Source organism: Pleurodeles waltl, chromosome 9 (genome assembly GCF_031143425.1).
Source record: "Pleurodeles waltl isolate 20211129_DDA chromosome 9, aPleWal1.hap1.20221129, whole genome shotgun sequence".
NCBI classification, from domain to species: domain Eukaryota; kingdom Metazoa; phylum Chordata; class Amphibia; order Caudata; family Salamandridae; genus Pleurodeles; species Pleurodeles waltl.
Window position 1 is genome coordinate 14956926 of NC_090448.1, and position 22910 is coordinate 14979835.

The 22910-nt window shown below is 51.6% G+C and overlaps 1 protein-coding gene across 1 annotated transcript in view; it reads right to left on the reverse strand.

The window, feature by feature from the left end:
- Positions 1–22910, reverse strand: part of LOC138258841 (mitogen-activated protein kinase 14A-like) — a 157936-nt gene that overhangs the window by 100488 nt on the left and 34538 nt on the right. The window contains exon 4 of the mRNA XM_069206117.1: positions 19669–19780. Within this exon, the coding sequence (XP_069062218.1) occupies positions 19669–19780 (112 nt within the window). The remainder of the gene's footprint in view (positions 1–19668; positions 19781–22910) is intronic.

Genomic DNA, 22910 nt, shown 5'->3' on the forward strand with positions numbered 1-22910 from the left:
ACGTTTACCATAAGGTGTCCTGGCACTAACACTGAGAAGTTTTTAAACTGCACCTTTACTGTAAGGTGTCCTTGCACTAACGCTGGTGAGCTTATAAAGTGCACTTTTACCGTAAATTGTCCTTGCACTAACGCTGGTGAGATTATAAAGTGCATGTAGGACGTTGGCTCTGTATGTGCTATTTCAAAGTAAGGAATAGCATGCACAGAGTCCAAGGGTTCCCCTTAGAGGTAAAATAGTGGTAAAGAGAGATAATACTAATGCTCTATTTTGTGGTAGTGTGGTCGAGCAGTAGGCTTATCCAAGGAGTAGTGTTAAGCATTTGTTGTACATACACATAGACAATAAATGAGGTACACACACTCAGAGACAAATCCAGCCAATAGGTTTTGTATAGAAAAATATATTTTCTTAGTTTATTTTAAGAACCACAGGTTCAAATTTAACATGTAATATCTTGTTTGAAAGGTATTGCAGGTAAGTACATTAGGAACTTTTAATCATTTCAATTGCATGTATACTTTTCAAGTTATTCACAAATAGCTATTTTAAAAGTGGACACAGTGCAATTTTCACAGTTCCTGGGGGAGGTAAGTTTTTGTTAGTTTTACCAGGTAAGTACGACACTTACAGGGTTCAGTTCTTGGTCCAAGGTAGCCCACCATTGGGGGTTCAGAGCAACCCCAAAGTTACCACACCAGCAGCTCAGGGCCGGTCAGGTGCAGAGTTCAAAGTGGTGCCCAAAACGCATAGGCTTCAATGGAGAGAAGGGGGTGCCCCTGTTCCAGTCTGCCAGCAGGTAAGTACCCGCGTCTTCGGAGGGCAGACCAGGGGGGTTTTGTAGGGCACCGGGGGGGACACAACCCCACACAGAAATTTCACCCTCAGCGGCGCGGGGGCGGCCGGGTGCAGTGTTAGAACAAGCGTCGGGTTCGCAATGGAAGTCAATGAGAGATCAAGGGATCTCTTCAGCGCTGCAGGCAGGCAAGGGGGGGCTTCCTCTGGGAAACCTCCACTTGGGCAAGGGAGAGGGACTCCTGGGGGTCACTTCTGCAGTGAAAGTCCGGTCCTTCAGGTCCTGGGGGCTGCGGGTGCAGGGTCTTTTCCAGGCGTCGGGACTTAGGTTTCAGAGAGTCGCGGTCAGGGGAAGCCTCGGGATTCCCTCTGCAGGCGGCGCCTTGGGGGCTCAGGGGGGACAGGTTTTGGTACTCACAGTCGTAGAGTAGTCCGGGGGTCCTCCCTGAGGTGTTGGTTCTCCACCAGCCGAGTCGGGGTCGCCGGGTGCAGTGTTGCAAGTCTCACGCTTCTTGCGGGGAGATTGCAGGGTTCTTTAAAGCTGCTCCTTTGGATAAAGTTGCAGTCTTTTTGGAGCAGGTCCGCTGTCCTCGGGAGTTTCTTGTCGTCGTCGAAGCAGGGCAGTCCTCAGAGGATTCAGAGGTCGCTGGTCCCTTTGGAAGGCGTCGCTGGAGCAGAGTTCTTTGGAAGGCAGGAGACAGGCCGGTGAGTTTCTGGAGCCAAGGCAGTTGTTGTCTTCTGGTCTTCCTCTGCAGGGGTTTTCAGCTAGGCAGTCCTTCTTGTTGTTGTTGCAGGAATCTAAATCTTTAGGTTCAGGGAAGCCCTTAAATACTAAATTTAAGGGCGTGTTTAGGTCTGGGGGGTTAGTAGCCAATGGCTACTAGCCCTGAGGGTGGGTACACCCTCTTTGTGCCTCCTCCCAAGGGGAGGGGGTCACATCCCTAATCCTATTGGGGGAATCCTCCATCTGCAAGATGGAGGATTTCTAAAAGTTAGAGTCACCTCAGCTCAGGACACCTTAGGGGCTGTCCTGACTGGCCAGTGACTCCTCCTTGTTATTCTCATTATTTTCTCCGGCCTTGCCGCCAAAAGTGGGGGCCGGGGCCGGAGGGGGCGGGCAACTCCACTAGCTGGAGTGTCCTGCGGTGCTGTGACAAAGGGGTGAGCCTTTGAGGCTCACCGCCAGGTGTTACAGCTCCTGCCTGGGGGAGGTGTTAGCATCTCCACCCAGTGCAGGCTTTGTTACTGGCCTCAGAGTGACAAAGGCACTCTCCCCATGGGGCCAGCAACATGTCCCTAGTGTGGCAGGCTGCTGGAACTAGTCAGCCTACACAGACAGTTGGTTAAGTTTCAGGGGGCACCTCTAAGGTGCCCTCTGGGGTGTATTTTGCAATAAAATGTACACTGGTATCAGTGTGCATTTATTGTGCTGAGAAGTTTGATACCAAACTTCCCATTTTTCAGTGTAGCCATTATGGTGCTGTGGAGTTCGTGTAAAACAGACTCCCAGACCATATACTCTTATGGCTACCCTGCACTTACAATGTCTAAGGTTTTGCTTAGACACTGTAGGGGCACAGTGCTCATGCACTGGTACCCTCACCTATGGTATAGTGCACCCTGCCTTAGGGCTGTAAGGCCTGCTAGAGGGGTTTCTTACCTATACTGCCTAGGCAGTGAGAGGCTGGCATGGCACCCTGAGGGGAGTGCCATGTCGACTTACTCATTTTGTTCTCACTAGCACACACAAGCTGGTAAGCAGTGTGTCTGTGCTGAGTGAGGGGTCTCTAGGGTGGCATAATACATGCTGCAGCCCTTAGAGACCTTCCCTGGCATCAGGGCCCTTGGTACCAGAGGTACCAGTTACAAGGGACTTATCTGGATGCCAGGGTGTGCCAATTGTGGAAACAAAAGTACAGGTTAGGGAAAGAACACTGGTGCTGGGGCCTGGTTAGCAGGCCTCAGCACACTTTCAATTCAAAACATAGTATCAGCAAAGGCAAAAAGTCAGGGGGTAACCATGCCAAGGAGGCATTTCCTTACACAACCCCCCCCCCAAACGAAAGAGGATGAGACTAACCTTTCCCAAGAGAGACTTCATTTTCTAAGTGGAAGAACCTGGAAAGGCCATCTGCATTGGCATGGGCAGTCCCAGGTCTGTGTTCCACTATAAAGTCCATTCCTTGTAGGGAGATGGACGACCTCAACAGTTTTGGATTTTCACCTTTCATTTGCATCAGCCATTTGAGAGGTCTGTGGTCAGTTTGAACTAGGAAGTGCGTCCCAAAGAGGTATGGTCTCAGCTTCTTCAGGGACCAAACCACAGCAAAGGCCTCCCTCTCAATGGCACTCCAACGCTGCTCCCTGGGGATTAACCTCCTGCTAATGAAAGCAACAGGCTGGTCAAGGCCATCATCATTTGTTTGGGACAAAACTGCCCCTATCCCATGTTCAGAGGCATCTGTCTGCACAATGAACTGCTTAGAATAATCTGGAGCTTTTAGAACTGGTGCTGAGCACATTGCTTGTTTCAGGGTGTCAAAGGCCTGTTGGCATTCTACAGTCCAGTTCACTTTCTTGGGCATTTTCTTGGAGGTGAGTTCAGTGAGGGCTGTCACAATGGATCCATATCCCTTCACAAACCTCCTGTAATACCCAGTCAAGCCAAGGAATGCCCTGACTTGAGTCTGGGTTTTTGGAGCTACCCAGTCCAGAATAGTCTGGATCTTGGGTTGGAGTGGCTGAACTTGGCCTCCACCTACAAGGTGGCCCAAGTAAACCACAGTTCCCTGCCCTATCTGGCATTTGGATGCCTTGATAGAGAGGCCTGCAGATTGCAGAGCCTTCAAAACCTTCTTCAGGTGGACCAGGTGATCCTGCCAGGTGGAGCTAAAGACAGCAATATCATCAAGATAAGCTGTGCTAAAGGACTCCAAACCAGCAAGGACTTGATTCACCAACCTTTGGAAGGTGGCAGGGGCATTCTTTAAACCAAAGGGCATAACAGTTAACTGATAATGCCCATCAGGTGTGTAGAATGCTGTTTTCTCTTTTGCTCCAGGTGCCATTTTTATTTGCCAGTACCCTGCTGTCAAGTCAAAGGTACTTAAGAATTTGGCAGCACCTAATTTGTCTATGAGCTCATCAGCTCTAGGAATTGGATGGGCGTCTGTCTTGGTGACAGAGTTGAGCCCCCTGTAGTTCACACAAAACCTCATCTCTTTCTTTCCATCTTTGGTGTGAGGTTTGGGGACTAAGACCACTGGGCTAGCCCAGGGGCTGTCAGAGCGCTCAATTACTCCCAATTCCAGCATCTTGTGGACTTCCACCTTGATGCTTTCCTTAACATGGTCAGACTGTCTAAAAATGTTGTTTTTGACAGGCATGCTGTCTCCTGTGTCCACATCATGGGTACACAGGTGTGTCTGACCAGGGGTTAGGGAGAAGAGTTCAGGAAACTGTTGTAGGACTCTCCTACAATCAGCTTGCTGTTGGCCAGAGAGGGTGTCTGAGTAGATCACTCCATCTACTGAGCCATCTTTTGGGTCTGATGACAGAAGATCAGGGAGAGGTTCACTCTCTGCCTCCTGATCCTCATCTGTTACCATCAACAGATTTACATCAGCCGTGTCATGGAAGAGCTTAAGGCGGTTCACATGGATCACCCTCTTGGGGCTCCTGCTTGTGCCCAGGTCCACCAGGTAGGTGACCTGACTCTTCCTTTCTAGCACTGGGTAAGGGCCACTCCATTTGTCCTGAAGTGCCCTGGGAGCCACATGCTCCAGAACCCAGACTTTCTGCCCTGGTTGGAACTCAACCATTGCAGCCTTTTGGTCATACCAAAACTTCTGGAGCTGTTGGCTGGCCTCAAGGTTTTTGCTTGCCTTTTCCATGTACTCTGCCATTCTAGAGCGAAGGCCAAGTACATAGTCCACTATGTCCTGTTTAGGCTCATGAAGAGGTCTCTCCCAGCCTTCTTTAACAAGAGCAAGTGGTCCCCTTACAGGGTGACCAAACAGAAGTTCAAAGGGTGAGAATCCTACTCCCTTCTGTGGCACCTCTCTGTAAGCGAAAAGCAGACATGGCAAGAGGACATCCCATCTCCTTTTGAGCTTTTCTGGGAGCCCCATGATCATGCCTTTTAATGTCTTGTTGAATCTCTCAACTAAGCCATTAGTTTGTGGATGGTATGGTGTAGTGAATTTGTAAGTCACCCCACACTCATTCCACATGTGTTTTAGGTATGCTGACATGAAGTTGGTACCTCTGTCAGACACCACCTCCTTAGGGAAACCCACTCTGGTAAAGATACCAATGAGGGCCTTGGCTACTGCAGGGGCAGTAGTCGACCTAAGGGGAATAGCTTCAGGATACCTAGTAGCATGATCCACTACTACTAGGATATACATATTTCCTGAGGCTGTGGGAGGTTCTAGTGGACCAACTATGTCCACACCCACTCTTTCAAAGGGGACCCCCACCACTGGAAGTGGAATGAGGGGGGCCTTTGGATGCCCACCTGTCTTACCACTGGCTTGACAGGTGGGGCAGGAGAGGCAAAACTCCTTAACCTTGTGGGACATATTGGGCCAGTAGAAGTGGTTGACTAACCTCTCCCACGTCTTGGTTTGTCCCAAATGCCCAGCAAGGGGAATATCATGGGCTAAGGTCAGAATAAACTCTCTGAACGACTGAGGTACTACCACTCTCCTAGTGGCACCAGGTTTGGGGTCTCTGGCCTCAGTGTACAGGAGTCCATCTTCCCAATAGACCCTATGTGTTCCATTTTTCTTGCCCTTGGACTCTTCAGCAGCTTGCTGCCTAAGGCCTTCAAGAGAGGGACAGGTTTCTTGTCCCTTACACAGCTCCTCCCTTGAGGGTCCCCCTGGGCCTAAGAGCTCAACCTGATAAGGTTCAAGCTCCAAAGGCTCAGTTTCCTCAGAGGGCAGAACTTCTTCCTGAGAAGAGAGGTTCTCTTTTTCTGACTGTGTTGCAGTTGGTTTCCCAACTGACTTTCCTTTTCTCTTGGTAGGCTGGGCCTTTCTTCCAGACTCCAGCTCTACTTTTTCACCCTGTGCCTTGCACTGTGCTCTTGTTTTTACACACACCAGTTCCGGGATACCCAGCATGGCTGCATGGGTTTTTAGTTCTACCTCAGCCCATGCTGAGGACTCCAGGTCATTTCCAAGCAGACAGTCTACTTGGATGTTTGAGGAGACCACCACCTGTTTCAGGCCATTGACCACTCCCCATTCTAAAGTTACCATTGCCATGGGATGTGCTTTAGTCTGATTGTCAGCGTTGGTGACTGTATAGGTTTTTCCAGTCAGGTATTGGCCAGGGGAAACCAGTTTCTCTGTCACCATGGTGACACTGGCACCTGTATCCCTCAGGCCCTCTACACTTGTCCCATTAATAAAGAGCGGCTGCCTGTATTTTTGCATGTTAGGCGGCCAGGCAGCTAGTGTGGCTAAATCCACCCCACCCTCAGAGACTAGAGTAGCTTCAGTGTGGACCCTGATTTGCTCTGGGCACACTGTTGACCCCACTTGGAGACTAGCCATTCCAGTGTTACCTGGATTGGAGTTTGGAGTGGAACTTTTCTTGGGACAGGCCTTGTCTCCAGTTTGGTGTCCAGACTGACTACAGTTTCGACACCAGGCCTTTTTGGGATCAAAGTTTTTACCCTTGTACCCAGGATTGTTTTGTGAAGAGGCTCTGGGCCCACCCTCCTGTGCAGGTTTTTGGGGGCCTGTAGAAGACTCTTTACTATTTTTATTTTTGGCTGTCTCACCACCTTTCCCCTGGGGAGGTTTTGTGACCCCTTTCTTTTGGTCACCCCCTGTGGAAGTTTTGGACACCCTAGTCTTGACCCAATGGTCCGCCTTCTTTCCCAATTCTTGGGGAGAAATTGGTCCTAGGTCTACCAGATGCTGATGTAGTTTGTCATTGACACAATTACTTAACAGGTGTTCTTTCACAAATAAATTGTACAGCCCATCATAATTACTTACACCACTGCCTTGAATCCAACCATCTAGTGTTTTTACTGAGTAGTCTACAAAGTCAACCCAGGTCTGGCTCGAGGATTTTTGAGCCCCCCTGAATCTAATCCTATACTCCTCAGTGAAGAATCCAAAGCCCTCAATCAGGGTACCCTTCATGAGGTCATAAGATTCTGCATCTTTTCCAGAGAGTGTGAGGAGTCTATCCCTACACTTTCCTGTGAACATTTCCCAAAGGAGAGCACCCCAGTGAGATTTGTTCACTTTTCTGGTTACACAAGCCCTCTCCAAAGCTGTGAACCATTTGGTGATGTCATCACCATCTTCATATTTAGTTACAATCCCTTTGGGGATTTTCAACATGTCAGGAGAATCTCTGACCCTAGTTATGTTGCTGCCACCATTGATGGGTCCTAGGCCCATCTCTTGTCTTTCCCTTTCTATGGCTAGCATCTGTCTTTCCAAAGCCAATCTTTTGGCCATCCTGGCTAACTGGATGTCCTCTTCACTGGAGTTATCCTCAGTGATTTCAGAGTTGTTGGTCCCTCCTGTGAGGGAACCTGCATCTCTGACTATTATTTGTGGAGCCAGGGCTTGAGAAGCCCTGTTCTCCCTAAGTAGGACTGGAGGGGGGGAATTTCCCTCCAAGTCACTATCTTCATCCTCTGTGTTGCCATCCTCAGAGGGGTTGGCTTTTTCAAACTCTGCCAAAAGCTCCTGGAGCTGTACTTTGGTAGGTTTGGAGCCCATTGCTATTTTCTTTAGTTTACAGAGTGACCTTAGCTCTCTCATCTGTAGATGGAGGTAAGGTGTGGTGTCGAGTTCCACCACATTCACATCTGTGCTAGACATTATGCTTCTAAAAGTTGGAATACTTTTTAAGAAACTAAACTGGTTCTAGAATCTAATTCAAACTTTTAACAAACTTTTAAACTCTAACATAAATGCTAACAGGGACTAACACAAGGCCCTAGCAGGACTTTAAGAATTTAGAGAACTTTTCAAATTGCAAAAATCAATTTCTAATGACAATTTTGGAATTTGTCGTGTGATCAGGTATTGGCTGAGTAGTCCAGCAAATGCAAAGTCTTGTACCCCACCGCTGATCCACCAATGTAGGAAGTTGGCTCTGTATGTGCTATTTCAAAGTAAGGAATAGCATGCACAGAGTCCAAGGGTTCCCCTTAGAGGTAAAATAGTGGTAAAAAGAGATAATACTAATGCTCTATTTTGTGGTAGTGTGGTCGAGCAGTAGGCTTATCCAAGGAGTAGTGTTAAGCATTTGTTGTACATACACATAGACAATAAATGAGGTACACACACTCAGAGACAAATCCAGCCAATAGGTTTTGTATAGAAAAATATATTTTCTTAGTTTATTTTAAGAACCACAGGTTCAAATTTAACATGTAATATCTTGTTTGAAAGGTATTGCAGGTAAGTACATTAGGAACTTTTAATCATTTCAATTGCATGTATACTTTTCAAGTTATTCACAAATAGCTATTTTAAAAGTGGACACAGTGCAATTTTCACAGTTCCTGGGGGAGGTAAGTTTTTGTTAGTTTTACCAGGTAAGTACGACACTTACAGGGTTCAGTTCTTGGTCCAAGGTAGCCCACCATTGGGGGTTCAGAGCAACCCCAAAGTTACCACACCAGCAGCTCAGGGCCGGTCAGGTGCAGAGTTCAAAGTGGTGCCCAAAACGCATAGGCTTCAATGGAGAGAAGGGGGTGCCCCGGTTCCAGTCTGCCAGCAGGTAAGTACCCGCGTCTTCGGAGGGCAGACCAGGGGGGTTTTGTAGGGCACCGGGGGGGACACAACCCCACACAGAAATTTCACCCTCAGCGGTGCGGGGGCGGCCGGGTGCAGTGTTAGAACAAGCGTCGGGTTCGCAATGGAAGTCAATGAGAGATCAAGGGATCTCTTCAGCGCTGCAGGCAGGCAAGGGGGGGCTTCCTCGGGGAAACCTCCACTTGGGCAAGGGAGAGGGACTCCTGGGGGTCACTTCTGCAGTGAAAGTCCGGTCCTTCAGGTCCTGGGGGCTGCGGGTGCAGGGTCTTTTCCAGGCGTCGGGACTTAGGTTTCAGAGAGTCGCGGTCAGGGGAAGCCTCGGGATTCCCTCTGCAGGCGGCGCTGTGGGGGCTCAGGGGGGACAGGTTTTGGTACTCACAGTCGTAGAGTAGTCCGGGGGTCCTCCCTGAGGTGTTGGTTCTCCACCAGCCGAGTCGGGGTCGCCGGGTGCAGTGTTGCAAGTCTCACGCTTCTTGCGGGGAGTTGCAGGGTTCTTTAAAGCTGCTTCTTGAAACAAAGTTGCAGTCTTTTTGGAGCAGGTCCGCTGTCCTCGGGAGTTTCTTGTCGTCGTCGAAGCAGGGCAGTCCTCAGAGGATTCAGAGGTCGCTGGTCCCTTTGGAAGGCGTCGCTGGAGCAGAGTTCTTTGGAAGGCAGGAGACAGGCCGGTGAGTTTCTGGAGCCAAGGCAGTTGTTGTCTTCTGGTCTTCCTCTGCAGGGGTTTTCAGCTAGGCAGTCCTTCTTCTTGTTGTTGCAGGAATCTAAATCTTTAGGTTCAGGGAAGCCCTTTAATACTAAATTTAAGGGCATGTTTAGGTCTGGGGGGTTAGTAGCCAATGGCTACTAGCCCTGAGGGTGGGTACACCCTCTTTGTGCCTCCTCCCAAGGGGAGGGGGTCACATCCCTAATCCTATTGGGGGAATCCTCCATCTGCAAGATGGAGGATTTCTAAAAGTTAGAGTCACCTCAGCTCAGGACACCTTAGGGGCTGTCCTGACTGGCCAGTGACTCCTCCTTGTTATTCTCATTATTTTCTCCGGCCTTGCCGCCAAAAGTGGGGGCCGGGGCCGGAGGGGGCGGGCAACTCCACTAGCTGGAGTGTCCTGCGGTGCTGTGACAAAGGGGTGAGCCTTTGAGGCTCACCGCCAGGTGTTACAGCTCCTGCCTGGGGGAGGTGTTAGCATCTCCACCCAGTGCAGGCTTTGTTACTGGCCTCAGAGTGACAAAGGCACTCTCCCCATGGGGCCAGCAACATGTCTCTAGTGTGGCAGGCTGCTGGAACTAGTCAGCCTACACAGACAGTTGGTTAAGTTTCAGGGGTCACCTCTAAGGTGCCCTCTGGGGTGTATTTTGCAATAAAATGTACACTGGCATCAGTGTGCATTTATTGTGCTGAGAAGTTTGATACCAAACTTCCCAGTTTTCAGTGTAGCCATTATGGTGCTGTGGAGTTCGTGTAAAACAGACTCCCAGACCATATACTCTTATGGCTACCCTGCACTTACAATGTCTAAGGTTTTGCTTAGACACTGTAGGGGCACAGTGCTCATGCACTGGTACCCTCACCTATGGTATAGTGCACCCTGCCTTAGGGCTGTAAGGCCTGCTAGAGGGGTGTCTTACCTATACTGCATAGGCAGTGAGAGGCTGGCATGGCACCCTGAGGGGAGTGCCATGTCGACTTACTCATTTTGTTCTCACTAGCACACACAAGCTGGTAAGCAGTGTGTCTGTGCTGAGTGAGGGGTCTCCAGGGTGACATAAGACATGCTGCAGCCCTTAGAGACCTTCCTTGGCATCAGGGCCCTTGGTACCAGGGGTACCACTTACAAGGGACTTACCTGGATGCCAGGGTGTGCCAATTGTGGAATCAAAAGTACAGGTTAGGGAAAGAACACTGGTGCTGGGGCCTGGTTAGCAGGCCTCAGCACACTTTCAATTTAAAACATAGCATCAGCAAAGGCAAAAAGTCAGGGGGTAACCATGCCAAGGAGGCATTTCCTTACAGTGCACTTTTACCGTTAGGTGTCCTTGCACTAACGCTGGTGAGATTATAAAGTGCACTTTTACCGTGAGGTGTCCTTGCCCTAACGCTGGTGAGATTATAAAGTGCACTTTTACCCTAAGGTGTCCTTGCACTGACGCTGGTGAGCTTCTAAAGCGCACAGTTACCATTCATTGTCCAGGAGCTTTGGCTCCAGAATGTGCTGGTTCCGCGGTGGTATTTCCAGGCTCTCTGACTGTGGTATGTGAGCTGCACCTGAGGGCCTTTCCTTGTGAGTGATGCCACCTGCATTCCAGGCACACCTACCCTCCCCCTGGGGGGCTGGGGAGCGCGGGGTCCTGTGCAGACATGTCCACTGTTTATGATGAATGCCTGCCCAGCCCTCCTCCGCCGCTACCCAGGGACAGTTTGGGCCCCTGGGGCCTAACTGCTGCAGGTCCTCGGCCGAGGGGGGCTCGTGGGGTCCTCAGAGGGGGGCGTCCCTGCAAGGAGCAGAGGAGTAGGGCGGCAAGGGGTCCCCTGCCGAGGGGGGCTCATGGGGTCCTAAGAGGGGGCGTCCCTGCAAGGAGCACAGGAGGGCGGCGCCAAGGGGTCCCCTGCCGAGGGGGGCTCATGGGGTCCTAAGAGGGGGGGTCCCTGCAAGGAGCACAGGAAGGGCTCCTGGGGTCCCCAGAGTGGGTGATCCTGCCGAAGTGGGGGCGCCAACGGGTACACACTGCATCACTAAAGTGTACCCATGATGTGCAAACTGCAAGTGATGGAGGAGAGTCTATAATAAAAGTCCGCCAGAGACAATTTAGGAAGAAAGACTCGAGTATTATAACCCGTGGAGTCTGGAAAGGAGGAGGGAGCCAGGGAGTGAAACATTAAATATCTCGGAGTATGCGTGCATGCGAGATGCGAGGGGGTAAACAAAAGAGACTTTCAAACAGGAACACCTCACAGGAAAACCTACAGGAGAGTCGGCAGAGATACCTGAAAGATGGTAGGAGTGCGCCTGGCCATGCCAAACAAGCACTGGCAAAACCAATAGGTCTCCCTATGCAGAGCTTTTGGCTTGGCAGTGTGTTTTAGCCACGTTGTCTAGTATGTTTGATACCATTTTAAAAGTAACACCTCCTTGTCCACAACCCAGTCGGGTGTCTTTAGCCCGGTTGATGCAGCATCCAAAGCACAGAGTTTTTTTTAGAGATGGGGCCTCAATGACCACCTCTAGTGTTTTGCAGTTCACGCAGATGTTGAAGTGCTTTAAAACAAAGTATGTAAACTCCGATTCGAGAGACAGGATCAGAGTTTCCATACTTTACCCCCACCATACAAGAAAAAAACCATCCATCCAAGCAACCAAACTTCAGAACTAAAGATACGCAGATCTTATCTTCAGAAGACTACTCAAGAGTTGGCTCTTCCCTACATAGCCACCATACCCAAACACTAATGTACAGCAGACCCCTGTGGATGTAAACATTGATAACACTGTGAGTTCACACCCTGGCACGGCAAACTATGGGCTTCATTTAGAGTTTGGTGGATGGGTGATTCTACCACAAACGTGGCGGATGTTCTGCCCACCTTACGAGAAGCACATGGAATGTGGAATGCTATGTCACGTATACCACTGCGGACAGGACATCTGTCACGCCTGTGATGGAGCACTCATTCATCAAGCCCTAAATCAGTGCCTACGTCTCTAATACTTCATTTGTTGGTAAACTGAGTACCAATAATTTAGGAAATCGTAACACGAGGACTTTAAACATTTCAAAAGCTGTGGAATGAAGCAAGTAGTTATTTTAAATACACGCCCACCTTTGAAGTCCTGGCTTTTCCCACTGAAGTAGGCACCCATCAGGAGTCAGCCACTCTGCCCTTCTCTTCAGTCCCTATCTGAGCCCGACTCATCACAATATTCAAACTCCCCTCTAACAACTATGCTGAGGACAAACAGATGTTCAGGTCTACCAGACATATGGAAATAGACAACAGTTTGTGGGGCTGTGACCCTCAAGAAGTCTAGAACAGGATAACAGGCAACTACCTGAAACTCAACTCAACATTTGTAGAATGGCTTCGACTGAGCCTCAGGCCGTGTGTCCCAAAGTTACCCTCACCCTTACCACCAGTATTGTTGGGGGCCTTGGAGTCATCATCACACTGAGATCTGAACCTCAGGTAAATAAGTCAACTAAACTCCCTCAGTGTGTCAAGACCACCATGATTCTTATATTCGTGCATCAGGTACAGGCCTGAGTTACCTACAATAAAAGAATCAAATGCATGACCCTTGGACTGACCTCACTTAAGATGTATTTTCTGTAATTTGTATATGGTTTGCAACAGAGCTTAATTTGTATATAAAAAGGTGTCCGTGCCCAAATCTCTCCTCTGCAACACACAGCTGCTGCAATTAAATGTGCTAGCACCGAATATTGAGGCAGTGTAATCCTGAAGCCATCTTGGGCCTCTTCAATCCATTTACAGCCACTCCCTGCCCCTTCAGATCACTCTTGCAGCATTCTGCTTTCTACCTTTGCGACGCTTTTCTGTTTTTCTATATGTGTCTTTTGCTCGCAGTAAATGCTTGAGGCAGAAAAATAAGTGCCAACCCTCAAAAATAAGTGCTGGTGTCCCCAACCGGCAACCACCGGCTCAAATTAAGCACAGGTTTGCAACCTTTTCAGTACAGGTTGCCAAATTCTGGAACCCCTCCCAACACAAACAGGCATGTTGGCAACTCAGCAGGACTTTCAAAGAGCAGTGAAGACTTGGCTGTCCCCAGCATCTGTTTTTCAGGGTCACCGGTAACCAAACTAATACAAATGCTAAAGACAATAAATACAGTGCGACTTAGGCCCTAAAATGATAGAGTTGGTGGTAGAGACTCTGTGGTTGATGCTAACTTTCTTTTTGCTAATTACTTTGACACTGTTTGATGAATCTGCAAGAAATCACAAAATAGCAAGTTCTACTGAGTTTAAATATGTCATGTTTCATGCAGAGTCAACTAGAGGGGAACAGTTTTATGTTCCATAATACTGTGTTTCAACAGCAAAAGCTGATGAAGTCAGTCATACATAACTCAGCAGAAAAGTAGAACTTTACTCAGAAAACGACCTTTATGTGGTTTGGTACAGGTCTGTTCTGTAGTTTTTGAGATAGCTGCATTACAAAAACGTGTCAGAGAGACTTTAGAAAGTTAAAATTATAGTTATCTTGACATTTAATTCATATGTGATCTGTGTACTGGGTTCTGCAATGGACCAGAGTACAACATAAGGAGTTTGTGCTACGAGAATCAAGTCTTTAAAGGTGCTGCAGGAGTGGCAACGAGAAGGATGATGCCTAGCGGTAACCTCCAGTCTTGTAATGAAATCCATCCTCTCGAGCACCAGGAGCCAAAAGAAGCTGTAAATTCTCAGGGCCATTATGGTTCATCAGCTTTAGAACCAATGGGAAAATACACAATTGCTTGGCATAGTACCAGGAGTCCTGGACAGCACCCCCAAACTATAGTGAGCATGCAGTCAGTGCTTCGGTTATAAAAGACTGAGGGGGTCATTACAACCTCGGCGGTCTTTTAAAAAGACCGCCGAGGCTGCGGGAGCCAGAATACCGCCATTGCCGGCGGTATTCCTGGCTCCCTATTATGACTTTTCCGCTGGGCCAGTCACATCAACATTGCAGCTGGCTCGTAATAGTAGCACCCGTTGCGCATTTCACTGCCCGAAATTCGGGCAGTGAAATGCGCGATGGGGCTATGCCTGGGGGCCCCTGCACTGCCCATGCTAAGTGCATGGGCAGTGCAGGGGCCCCCAGGGGCACCCCAAGTTCCCTTACCGCCAGCCTTTCCATGGCGGTGTTTACCGCCACGGACAGGCTGGCGGTCGGGGACTCATAATCCCCAGGGCAGCGGTGCTTGCACCGCTGCCCTGGGGATTATGACCGCCAGGCGGAAGCCTGGCGGTATAGTGGAGGGGCCGGCGGTATGGCCATGGCTATTGCGCCACTGTCATAATAGCTGGTGGAACACCGCCAGCCTGTTGGCGGTGTTACTGCCAACTTACCGCTGGCCGCCAGAGCCCTAATGACCCCCTGAGTGCCAGTGCCCAAAGCTCTGCTCAGAAATCCGTGGCCAGCAAATACCAAGGCTGCTGAATCTGGAATCCACCTCGGGCCTCTTTAATCCACCGCCAGACACTCCCTGCCCCTTCAGCTCACTCTTGCAGGTTCCAGCTTCCTCCCTTTGTGACGTTATGCCATACACTTCTTTCGCCTCTCCTCTGCCTTTTTGCTGCCTCTCACTCTTGGTATATGTCGATTCAGAAAAATAAGTGCGGTCCCCAAAACTAAGCACTAGTGGACCCCACCGGCACCCACTGGCTCAAATTAAGCACTGGATATAGTTGTGTCGAAGAGGAGTAAATACTGCTTCCAAAAATATGACAATTTTCGGCAATTCATCCATATCTCAACTCCATAGTGTGGGAATCGCTGAAGCAGCCATTTTGTATCTAAACACTTCACAAATTCAAGTTGGATCCACAAAGCACAGGGATACGGCTGTTGTGGCATTTTGGATGTGTGGGTCTAGTTTTGGGAGAGTTATGTACACTTGGGGCTCCTGAGCCTTTCAGCTGGACGCAGTGGACGAGGACCATGTGGGGGTCAGATATAGCCAGCCCATCACTCAATCATGCTTGTAGTGACTAAACTCCACACAGACGCCGCGTGTGGATGGTTTGTCCACACAAGAGCTGGACAGCGGGCCCGGGCAAAGGACGAAGACCTGTTGTGGTACACAGAGTAGAGGCAGGCAGAGGACAAGCCCCCCAAGGACAGCAACTGAAACCGTGGTCCCCTGGAGTGACTCCAAGACTGGCCGGTGACACCGAAACACCAGAACAGGGAGTCACATGCCAGGGTTACCACAGGCCTGTGGTAAAGCCAGTCACGTGTCAGTCACAACAGAGCTGTCCCACCTCACATGCCAACCCACCTCGGGCTCAGGAGGAGAGGGTACATTAAATATTAAGAGCTCGTGCACCTGCAGGTGAGCGCGCCAAAGGTGCAGAATAAACACCGCCTACAATTTGTAAACCTCACAATATCAGCTCCCGCACCTGTGCCAAGGGGCAGGTGGACCGCCAGGGGCGACGGTGGGTGCCCTCCACACTCAGGCACCACAGTCACACACACAACAGCCACACTGTGAAGCCAAGACCCCTGCAGTGGGCAGAAAGCTCAGTGTGGTGTGTGCCACGTGCACACAACGCACCGAGCACGACGCAGGAGATGAGATTCCAATTACTGCCTCAGAAAGTGGGCACAGCTCAGTGAAACACTCACCGCCTGCGCCCCTGGGGCAAGCTCTGCACAATGAGCTGCTGAGAAGGGGTGGATGGGGGCGAGAAACGCAACGTGGTGATCAGATGTTCACAGGGTGCTGCTCGTCTTACTACAGACCAGAAACCAAAACACCCCCTCCCTGAGCCTCAGCAGCAGACCTCCCAAGCGGGGGCCCCCTCTTCGGAGTGACACTCTTCTCAAGCGGGGGCCCCCTCTTCGGAGTGACACTCTTCTCAAGCAGGGGGCCCCCTCTTTGGAGTGACACTCTTCTCAAGCGGGGGCCCCCTCTTCGGAGTGACACTCTTCTCAAGCGGGGGCCCCCTCTTCGGAGTGACACTCTTCTCAAGCGGGGGCCCCCTCTTCGGAGTGACACTCTTCTCAAGCGGCGGCCCCCTCTTTGGAGTGACACTCTTCTCAAGCGGGGGGGGGAACCCTCTTCGGAGTGACACTCTTCTCAAACGGGGGGGGGAACCCTCTTCGGAGTGACACTCTTCTCAAGCGGGGGGGGGGAACCCTCTTCCGAGTGACACTCTTCTCAAGCGGGGGCCCCCTCTTCGGAGTGACACTCTTCTCAAGCGGGGGCCCCCTCTTCGGAGTGACACTCTTCTCAAGCGGGGGCCCCCTCTTCGGAGTGACACTCTTCTCAAGCGGGGGCCCCCTCTTCGGAGTGACACTCTTCTCAAGCGGGGGCCCCCTCTTCGGAGTGACACTCTTCTCAAGCGGGGGCCCCCTCTTCGGAGTGACACTCTTCTCAAGCGGGGGCCCCCTCTTCGGAGTGACACTCTTCTCAAGCGGGGGCCCCCTCTTCGGAGTGACACTCTTCTCAAGCGGGGGCCCCCTCTTCGGAGTGACACTCTTCTCAAGCGGGGGCCCCCTCTTCGGAGTGACACTCTTCTCAAGCGGGGGCCCCCTCTTCGGAGTGACACTCTTCTCAAGCGGGGGTCCCCTCTTCGGAGTGACACTCTTCTCAAGCGGGGGCCCCCTCTTCGGAGTGACACTCTTCTCAAGCGGGGGCCCCCTCTTCGGAGTGACACTCTTCTCAAGCGGGGGCCCCCTCTTCGGAGTGACACTCTTCTCAAGCGGGGGGGGAACCCTCTTCGGAGTGACACTCTTCTCAAGCGGGGGCCCCCTCTTTGGAGTGACACTCTTCTCAAGCGGGGGCCCCCTCTTCGGAGTGACACTCTTCTCAAGCGGGGGCCCCCTCTTCGGAGTGACACTCTTCTCAAGCGGCGGCCCCCTCTTCGGAGTGACACTCTTCTCAAGCGGGGGCCCCCTCTTCGGAGTGACACTCTTCTCAAGCGGGGGCCCCCTCTTCGGAGTGACACTCTTCTCAAGCGGGGGCCCCCTCTTCGGAGTGACACTCTTCTCAAGCGGGGGCCCCCTCTTCGGAGTGACACTCTTCTCAAGCGGGGGCCCCCTCTTCCGAGTGACACTCTTCTCAAGCGGGGGCCCCCTCTTCCGAGTGACACTCTTCTCAAGCGGGGGCCCCCTCTTCGGAGTGACACTCTTCTCAAGCGGGGGCCCCCTCTTCGGAGTGACACTCTTCTCAAGCGGGGCCCCCCTCTTCGGAGTGACACTCTTCTCAAGCGGCGGCCCCCTCTTCGGAGTGACACTCTTCTCAAGCGGGGGCCCCCTCTTCGGAGTGACACTCTTCTCAAGCGGGGGCCCCCTCTTCGGAGTGACACTCTTCTCAAGCGGGGGCCCCCTCTTCAGAGTGACACTCTTCTCAAGCGGGGGCCCCCTCTTCAGAGTGACACTCTTCTCAAGCGGGGGCCCCCTCTTCAGAGTGACACTCTTCTCAAGCGGGGGGGGGCCCCCTCTTCGGAGTGACACTCTTCTCAAGCGGGGGCCCCCTCTTCGGAGTGACACTTCTCAAGCGGGGGCCCCCTCTTTGGAGTGACACTCTTCTCAAGCGGGGGCCCCCTCTTTGGAGTGACACTCTTCTCAAGCGGGGGGGGGAACCCTCTTCGGAGTGACACTCTTCTCAAACGGGGGGGGGAACCCTCTTCGGAGTGACACTCTTCTCAAGCGGGGGCCCCCTCTTCGGAGTGACACTCTTCTCAAGCGGGGGCCCCCTCTTCGGAGTGACACTCTTCTCAAGCGGGGGCCCCCTCTTCGGAGTGACACTCTTCTCAAGCGGGGGCCCCCTCTTCGGAGTGACACTCTTCTCAAGCGGCGGCCCCCTCTTCGGAGTGACACTCTTCTCAAGCGGCGGCCCCCTCTTTGGAGTGACACTCTTCTCAAGCAGGACACAGCACGCAGTCTCCAGAGTTCACCCTCTGAGGTGAACTTCTCCAAATGATAAACTAATCTTCTTCTACCGACAGCCGGAGAATCACCCAGTCCTGTCCGTCATCGCCACAGAGGGCCCACAGTCTGGCGTCTGACACCTGGGACAATCAGGGCTGAAACTATCAGAAACATTCAAAAAGTGAATTCTTTTTGCAGCGTTTTATCTTTTCTGGCTTCTGCCTTGGAGGAGAGTTCTTCAGGAGATCAGCGCCCTGGGGGGGGGGGGGGTGGGGGAGGGGTAAGGCCTGGATGCCACAGCTCTTCACCCCACCCAGAGAAGGCTTAGGGGGTCATTCTGACCCTGGCGGTCCATGACCGCCATGGCGGAGGGCGGCGGAAGCACCGCCAACAGGCTGGCGGTGCTTCCTGGGCTCTTCTGACCGCAGCGGTAAAGCCGCGGTCAGAAAAGTGGAACCGGCGGTTTCCCGCCGGTTTTCCCCTGGCCCAGGGAATCTGCCATGGCGGCGCTGCTTGCAGCACCGCCATGGGGATTCCGATCCCCTTCCCGCCAGCCTGTTTCTGGCGGTGTCCACCGCCAGAACCAGGATGGCGGGAACGGGTGCCGTGGGGCCCATGGGGGCCCCTGGGGGCCCCTGCACTGCCCATGCCACTGGCATGGGCAGTGCAGGGGCCCCCTAACAGGGCCCCACAAAGATTTTCACTGTCTGCTTTGCAGACAGTGAAAATCGCGACGGGTGCCACTGCACCCGTCGCACCCCTGCAACTCCGCCGGCTCCATTCGGAGCCGGCTTCCTCGTTGCAGGGGCTTTCCCGCTGGGCCGGCGGACGGCCTTTTGGCGGTCCCCCGCCGGCCCAGCGGGAAAGTTGGAATGACCGCCGCGGTCTTTTGACAGCGGTGCGGTCATTCGGCGGTAACCGCATGGCGGGCGGCGACCGCCGCCCGCCGCGGTCAGAATGACCGCCTTAGTCTTTGATGCTCAGATCACATCAGTCCTGCGTTTGGTCTGCACACTACCTCCCTCTACAGAAACTCCATCAGTGTAAAACTCAGTGTTGTAAAAGGACCCGGAAGTGTAACCTAAAGGATCTCAACAGGCAGTTTAATACACAGGCCAGATACAAGGTGTAATAATAAACAAGGTGAGGTTATACGGTTCTCCATCAACATAATATTTGGCATTGCACAAATGCAGGAGTCAGATAAATGTAACATACTATTGAGGCGGTTTCTGAGTGAGGCAGTGTTCAAATGTGTGAGAGTCACTCCTAATGAGTGACGCTCAAGCTAGTGTTAATCAGTCATTGGGTCTGCTCCTACAGCTGTGATCTCAAAAGGCCTTGGCAACAGATCACTCAGGAGTGAGGAGCTATCCATTGGCTGCATGTCATGGGTGATTAATCCCTGTAGTGTGTGTGCACCATTGCTGCACGCACAACAGGTGCATGGACCTCCTTCACACTGAGTGAACTCACCTGTAGTCCGCGGAGGATCTGGTACAGGAAGTAAACGACTGCGCTGTGGGTGAGTTTCTGCACCTTCAAAACCTGAGCCAGGTCTCGCGCCATGAAAGGCATCACCAGGTAACTGCAACGAGAGCAAGAGGTGAAGGAAAGGACCACTGAGGGTACATCACATGACATCATACATGTCTGCCTCTAACTACATGTGTAGCAAGTGCTCACTCTGTACCTACGCTCAGTGTGTTCTCACTCCCTTTACCTACACACAGCGAGTGCTCTCTCCCTTTACCTACACATGTGTAGGTAAAGGGAGTGAGCACTCGCTGTGTGTAGGTAAAGGGAGTGAGAACACACATGTGTAGGTAAAGGGAGTGAGCACTCGCTGTGTGTAGGTAAAGGGGGAGAGCACTCGTGTTTACCTACACACAGCAAGTGCTCACTCCCTTTACCTACACACAGCGAGTGCTCTCTCCCTTTACCGACACACAGATTGCTCTCTCTCCCTTTACCCATACACAGCGAGTGCTCTCTCCCGCTACCTACACACAGCGAGTGCTCTCCTGCTACCTACACACAGTGAGTGCGCCCTCTTCCTTTACCTACACGCAGCGAGTGCTCTCTCCTGCTACTTACACACAGCGAGTGCTCTCTCCCGCTACCTACACACCAGTGCTCTCCCACTTTACCTACATACAGCGAGTGCTCTCTCTCCCTTTAGCTACACGCAGCGAGTGCTCTCTCCCGCTACCTACACGCAGCGAGTGCTCTCTCCCGCTACCTACATGGAAGAGCGCCCCCCCAACATGGGGGGAGCGCGGCCCCTTAGGGATCGGGGACGCTGGGGCCGAGCCTCGCACTAGTTGTGCGCAGGCTGGCCATGGGCTTCCGCCCGGTCAGATAACATGGCAGTCGTGGAGTCAATCAATAGACAAAAAGCTAGCTGCAGATGGGTGCTGAGACTACTTAAGTATCTGGTGCTGCAATGTTTGAAACTCAACATCACCTTCCGGGCGAAACATGTTCCTGGGGTAAATAACAATGCAGCTGATGCCTTGTCTCGATCATTAATGCAGGATTTTCAGAGGTTCCACCCACAGGCGTCGGAGAGGATGACAGAGTTTCCAACATCACTGTGGAAGATTGGTGTCCCGCGCTGTCAGCCCTAGTAGGGGCTTCTTTGGCGACACGAACAAAGGGGGCATATGAAAGGGCCTTCTTGAATTATAGACTGTTTTTGAAATCAGTGAACTCCTCAGATTGGTTTTCATCCGAAGCAATCTGTGCCTTTTTGCAACATTTAAAAAACAAGGGAAAGCCGGACTCGTGCGCCAAGGCCAACTTGGCAGCCATCCGTTTTTTTGCCAAACTAGGAGGGCAAGATGCGAAACTCAATGCCTTTATTATTAAGCAGGCTCTGGTGGGGTGGTCAAGAGCGGAGGGCCCCAAAGTAGACTCCAGGCGACCTATAACCCCCCAGGTATTAGAGAAATTGCTGGGTGCAGTTGCTGTAGTTTCTTCCTCCCCTTTTGAGACTGCCTTATTCACATCAGCTTTTTCAGTGGCCTTCTATGGGGCCTTCCGTATTGGGGAAATGTTAGGTACTTCCAAGAACGACCATGCAGGGGGTCTCCAATGGCCAGATGTAATAATCAATAATAACTCCGCCACCATACTACTGCGCAAATCAAAGACTGATCAATTAGGAAAAGGGGCGAGGATTGCTCTTCGGGCAGCGCAGGGGTCTCTTATCTGTCTGGTTGCCAACCTGGATGCTTACCTAAAGGTGCGCCCTTTAGAAAAATCAACGGCGCTATTCATACACGCAAATGGGGACTGTTTGTCGCGCTACCAATTTACAGAGGTAATGAAAATATCATTAAAGGCAGCAGGCATAGAGCCTTTAGGTTACTCTCCTCACTCGTTCAGGATTGGCGCGGCTACGTTAGCTGCGGGGGCAGGCTTGCCCATCTCTGAAGTCAAGGCCATTGGCAGATGGTCATCTAACTGTTATAAGCGTTACGTTAGGCCAGAGCTGGTCTAATTTGGAGTGTTTGTGTATCTTAACATTCTGTATCATTCCTCACACAATTTTCCCTTTATTGCAGTAGATGGCTCCGCGTGTGGTTTGGGTACTGGGGCATTCATTCGTTCGTCGGGCGGCGTACCGGTTGCAGCAGCTCCGTAAACCGAATCCGGCGACAAACTTAGACGTGGCCTTCAGGTGGTGCGGGGTTGGCGGCAAAGGAATTAAACAGCTACAGCAGCTGGTTGATTTGGCTCGCGGATGTGCAGGGCTCCAATCCCCGGACCTCATCATCATTCACCTTGGGGGCAATGACCTGGTACATCTGGGGCGAAAAGCCCTCAGAGAGGCAATATTCCTAGAAATAACAAAGCTTGCTAAACAATTTCCTAATGCAGCCATCGCCTGGTCTCACATGGTGCCACGGAAAAGATGGGGCCCAGGAATCAAACCAAGAACAATCAATGTGTCAGTTAGGCGGCTTAACGCGGAGATGTCAAAGCTTTGCCCTGGTCCAGGCCGTTTGTGGAACATCCCACATAGACAATTAAAAGGACCTGAAATGTTTCATAGGGATTTGGTTCATTTATCTGATGCAGGTACTGACCAATTCATGGCAGACATGTGGTTTTTCGCTAAGTGTTTGTTTTCTGGTGGGGAGGGCGTAGGACCCTGGGGCCCTGGTCGCCCTCGTGGCGCAGAAAGAGAGAATAAAGTAACCGGAAGCAACAGAGGGGACCCCAAGGGTGGGGCCCCGGTATAACAACAGAGATAGGATCCTGAAGTCCTGGACCAACCTGCGGATGGACACACCTGTTTGGGGGTAGGGAGCCCAGATCACTGGGGTGGTCACGGGGCTCATGCCCTGGGCCGCCCTGGTACACCCCTTGGTTGAGTGGTGTTTGGAGAGGGGGCGGAACCCTGAACAAGGGGTCAAGGAACAGAGGAAGCAGGGATACCGCCCCCCCTAAGGATACAGGTGACGATCAGTCCCTGTGTGGTCCAAAGGAGGTTCAGGACAGGAAGGGATCCTGTCAAAATCTATGGTTACAAAGTAGCGTCTATAACAGTTTATATATATTAAAGTTTGCAGTGAAATGTTTTTAGTTGAGTAAAGTGCATATGATGACTTCCATAAATTGTGTTTATGAATGTTTATAAAAGTATATTTGAAAATAAATACTTCTTCCAACAAACAAAACTGTCTTGTCGGTTGGTGTATGACCGGTGT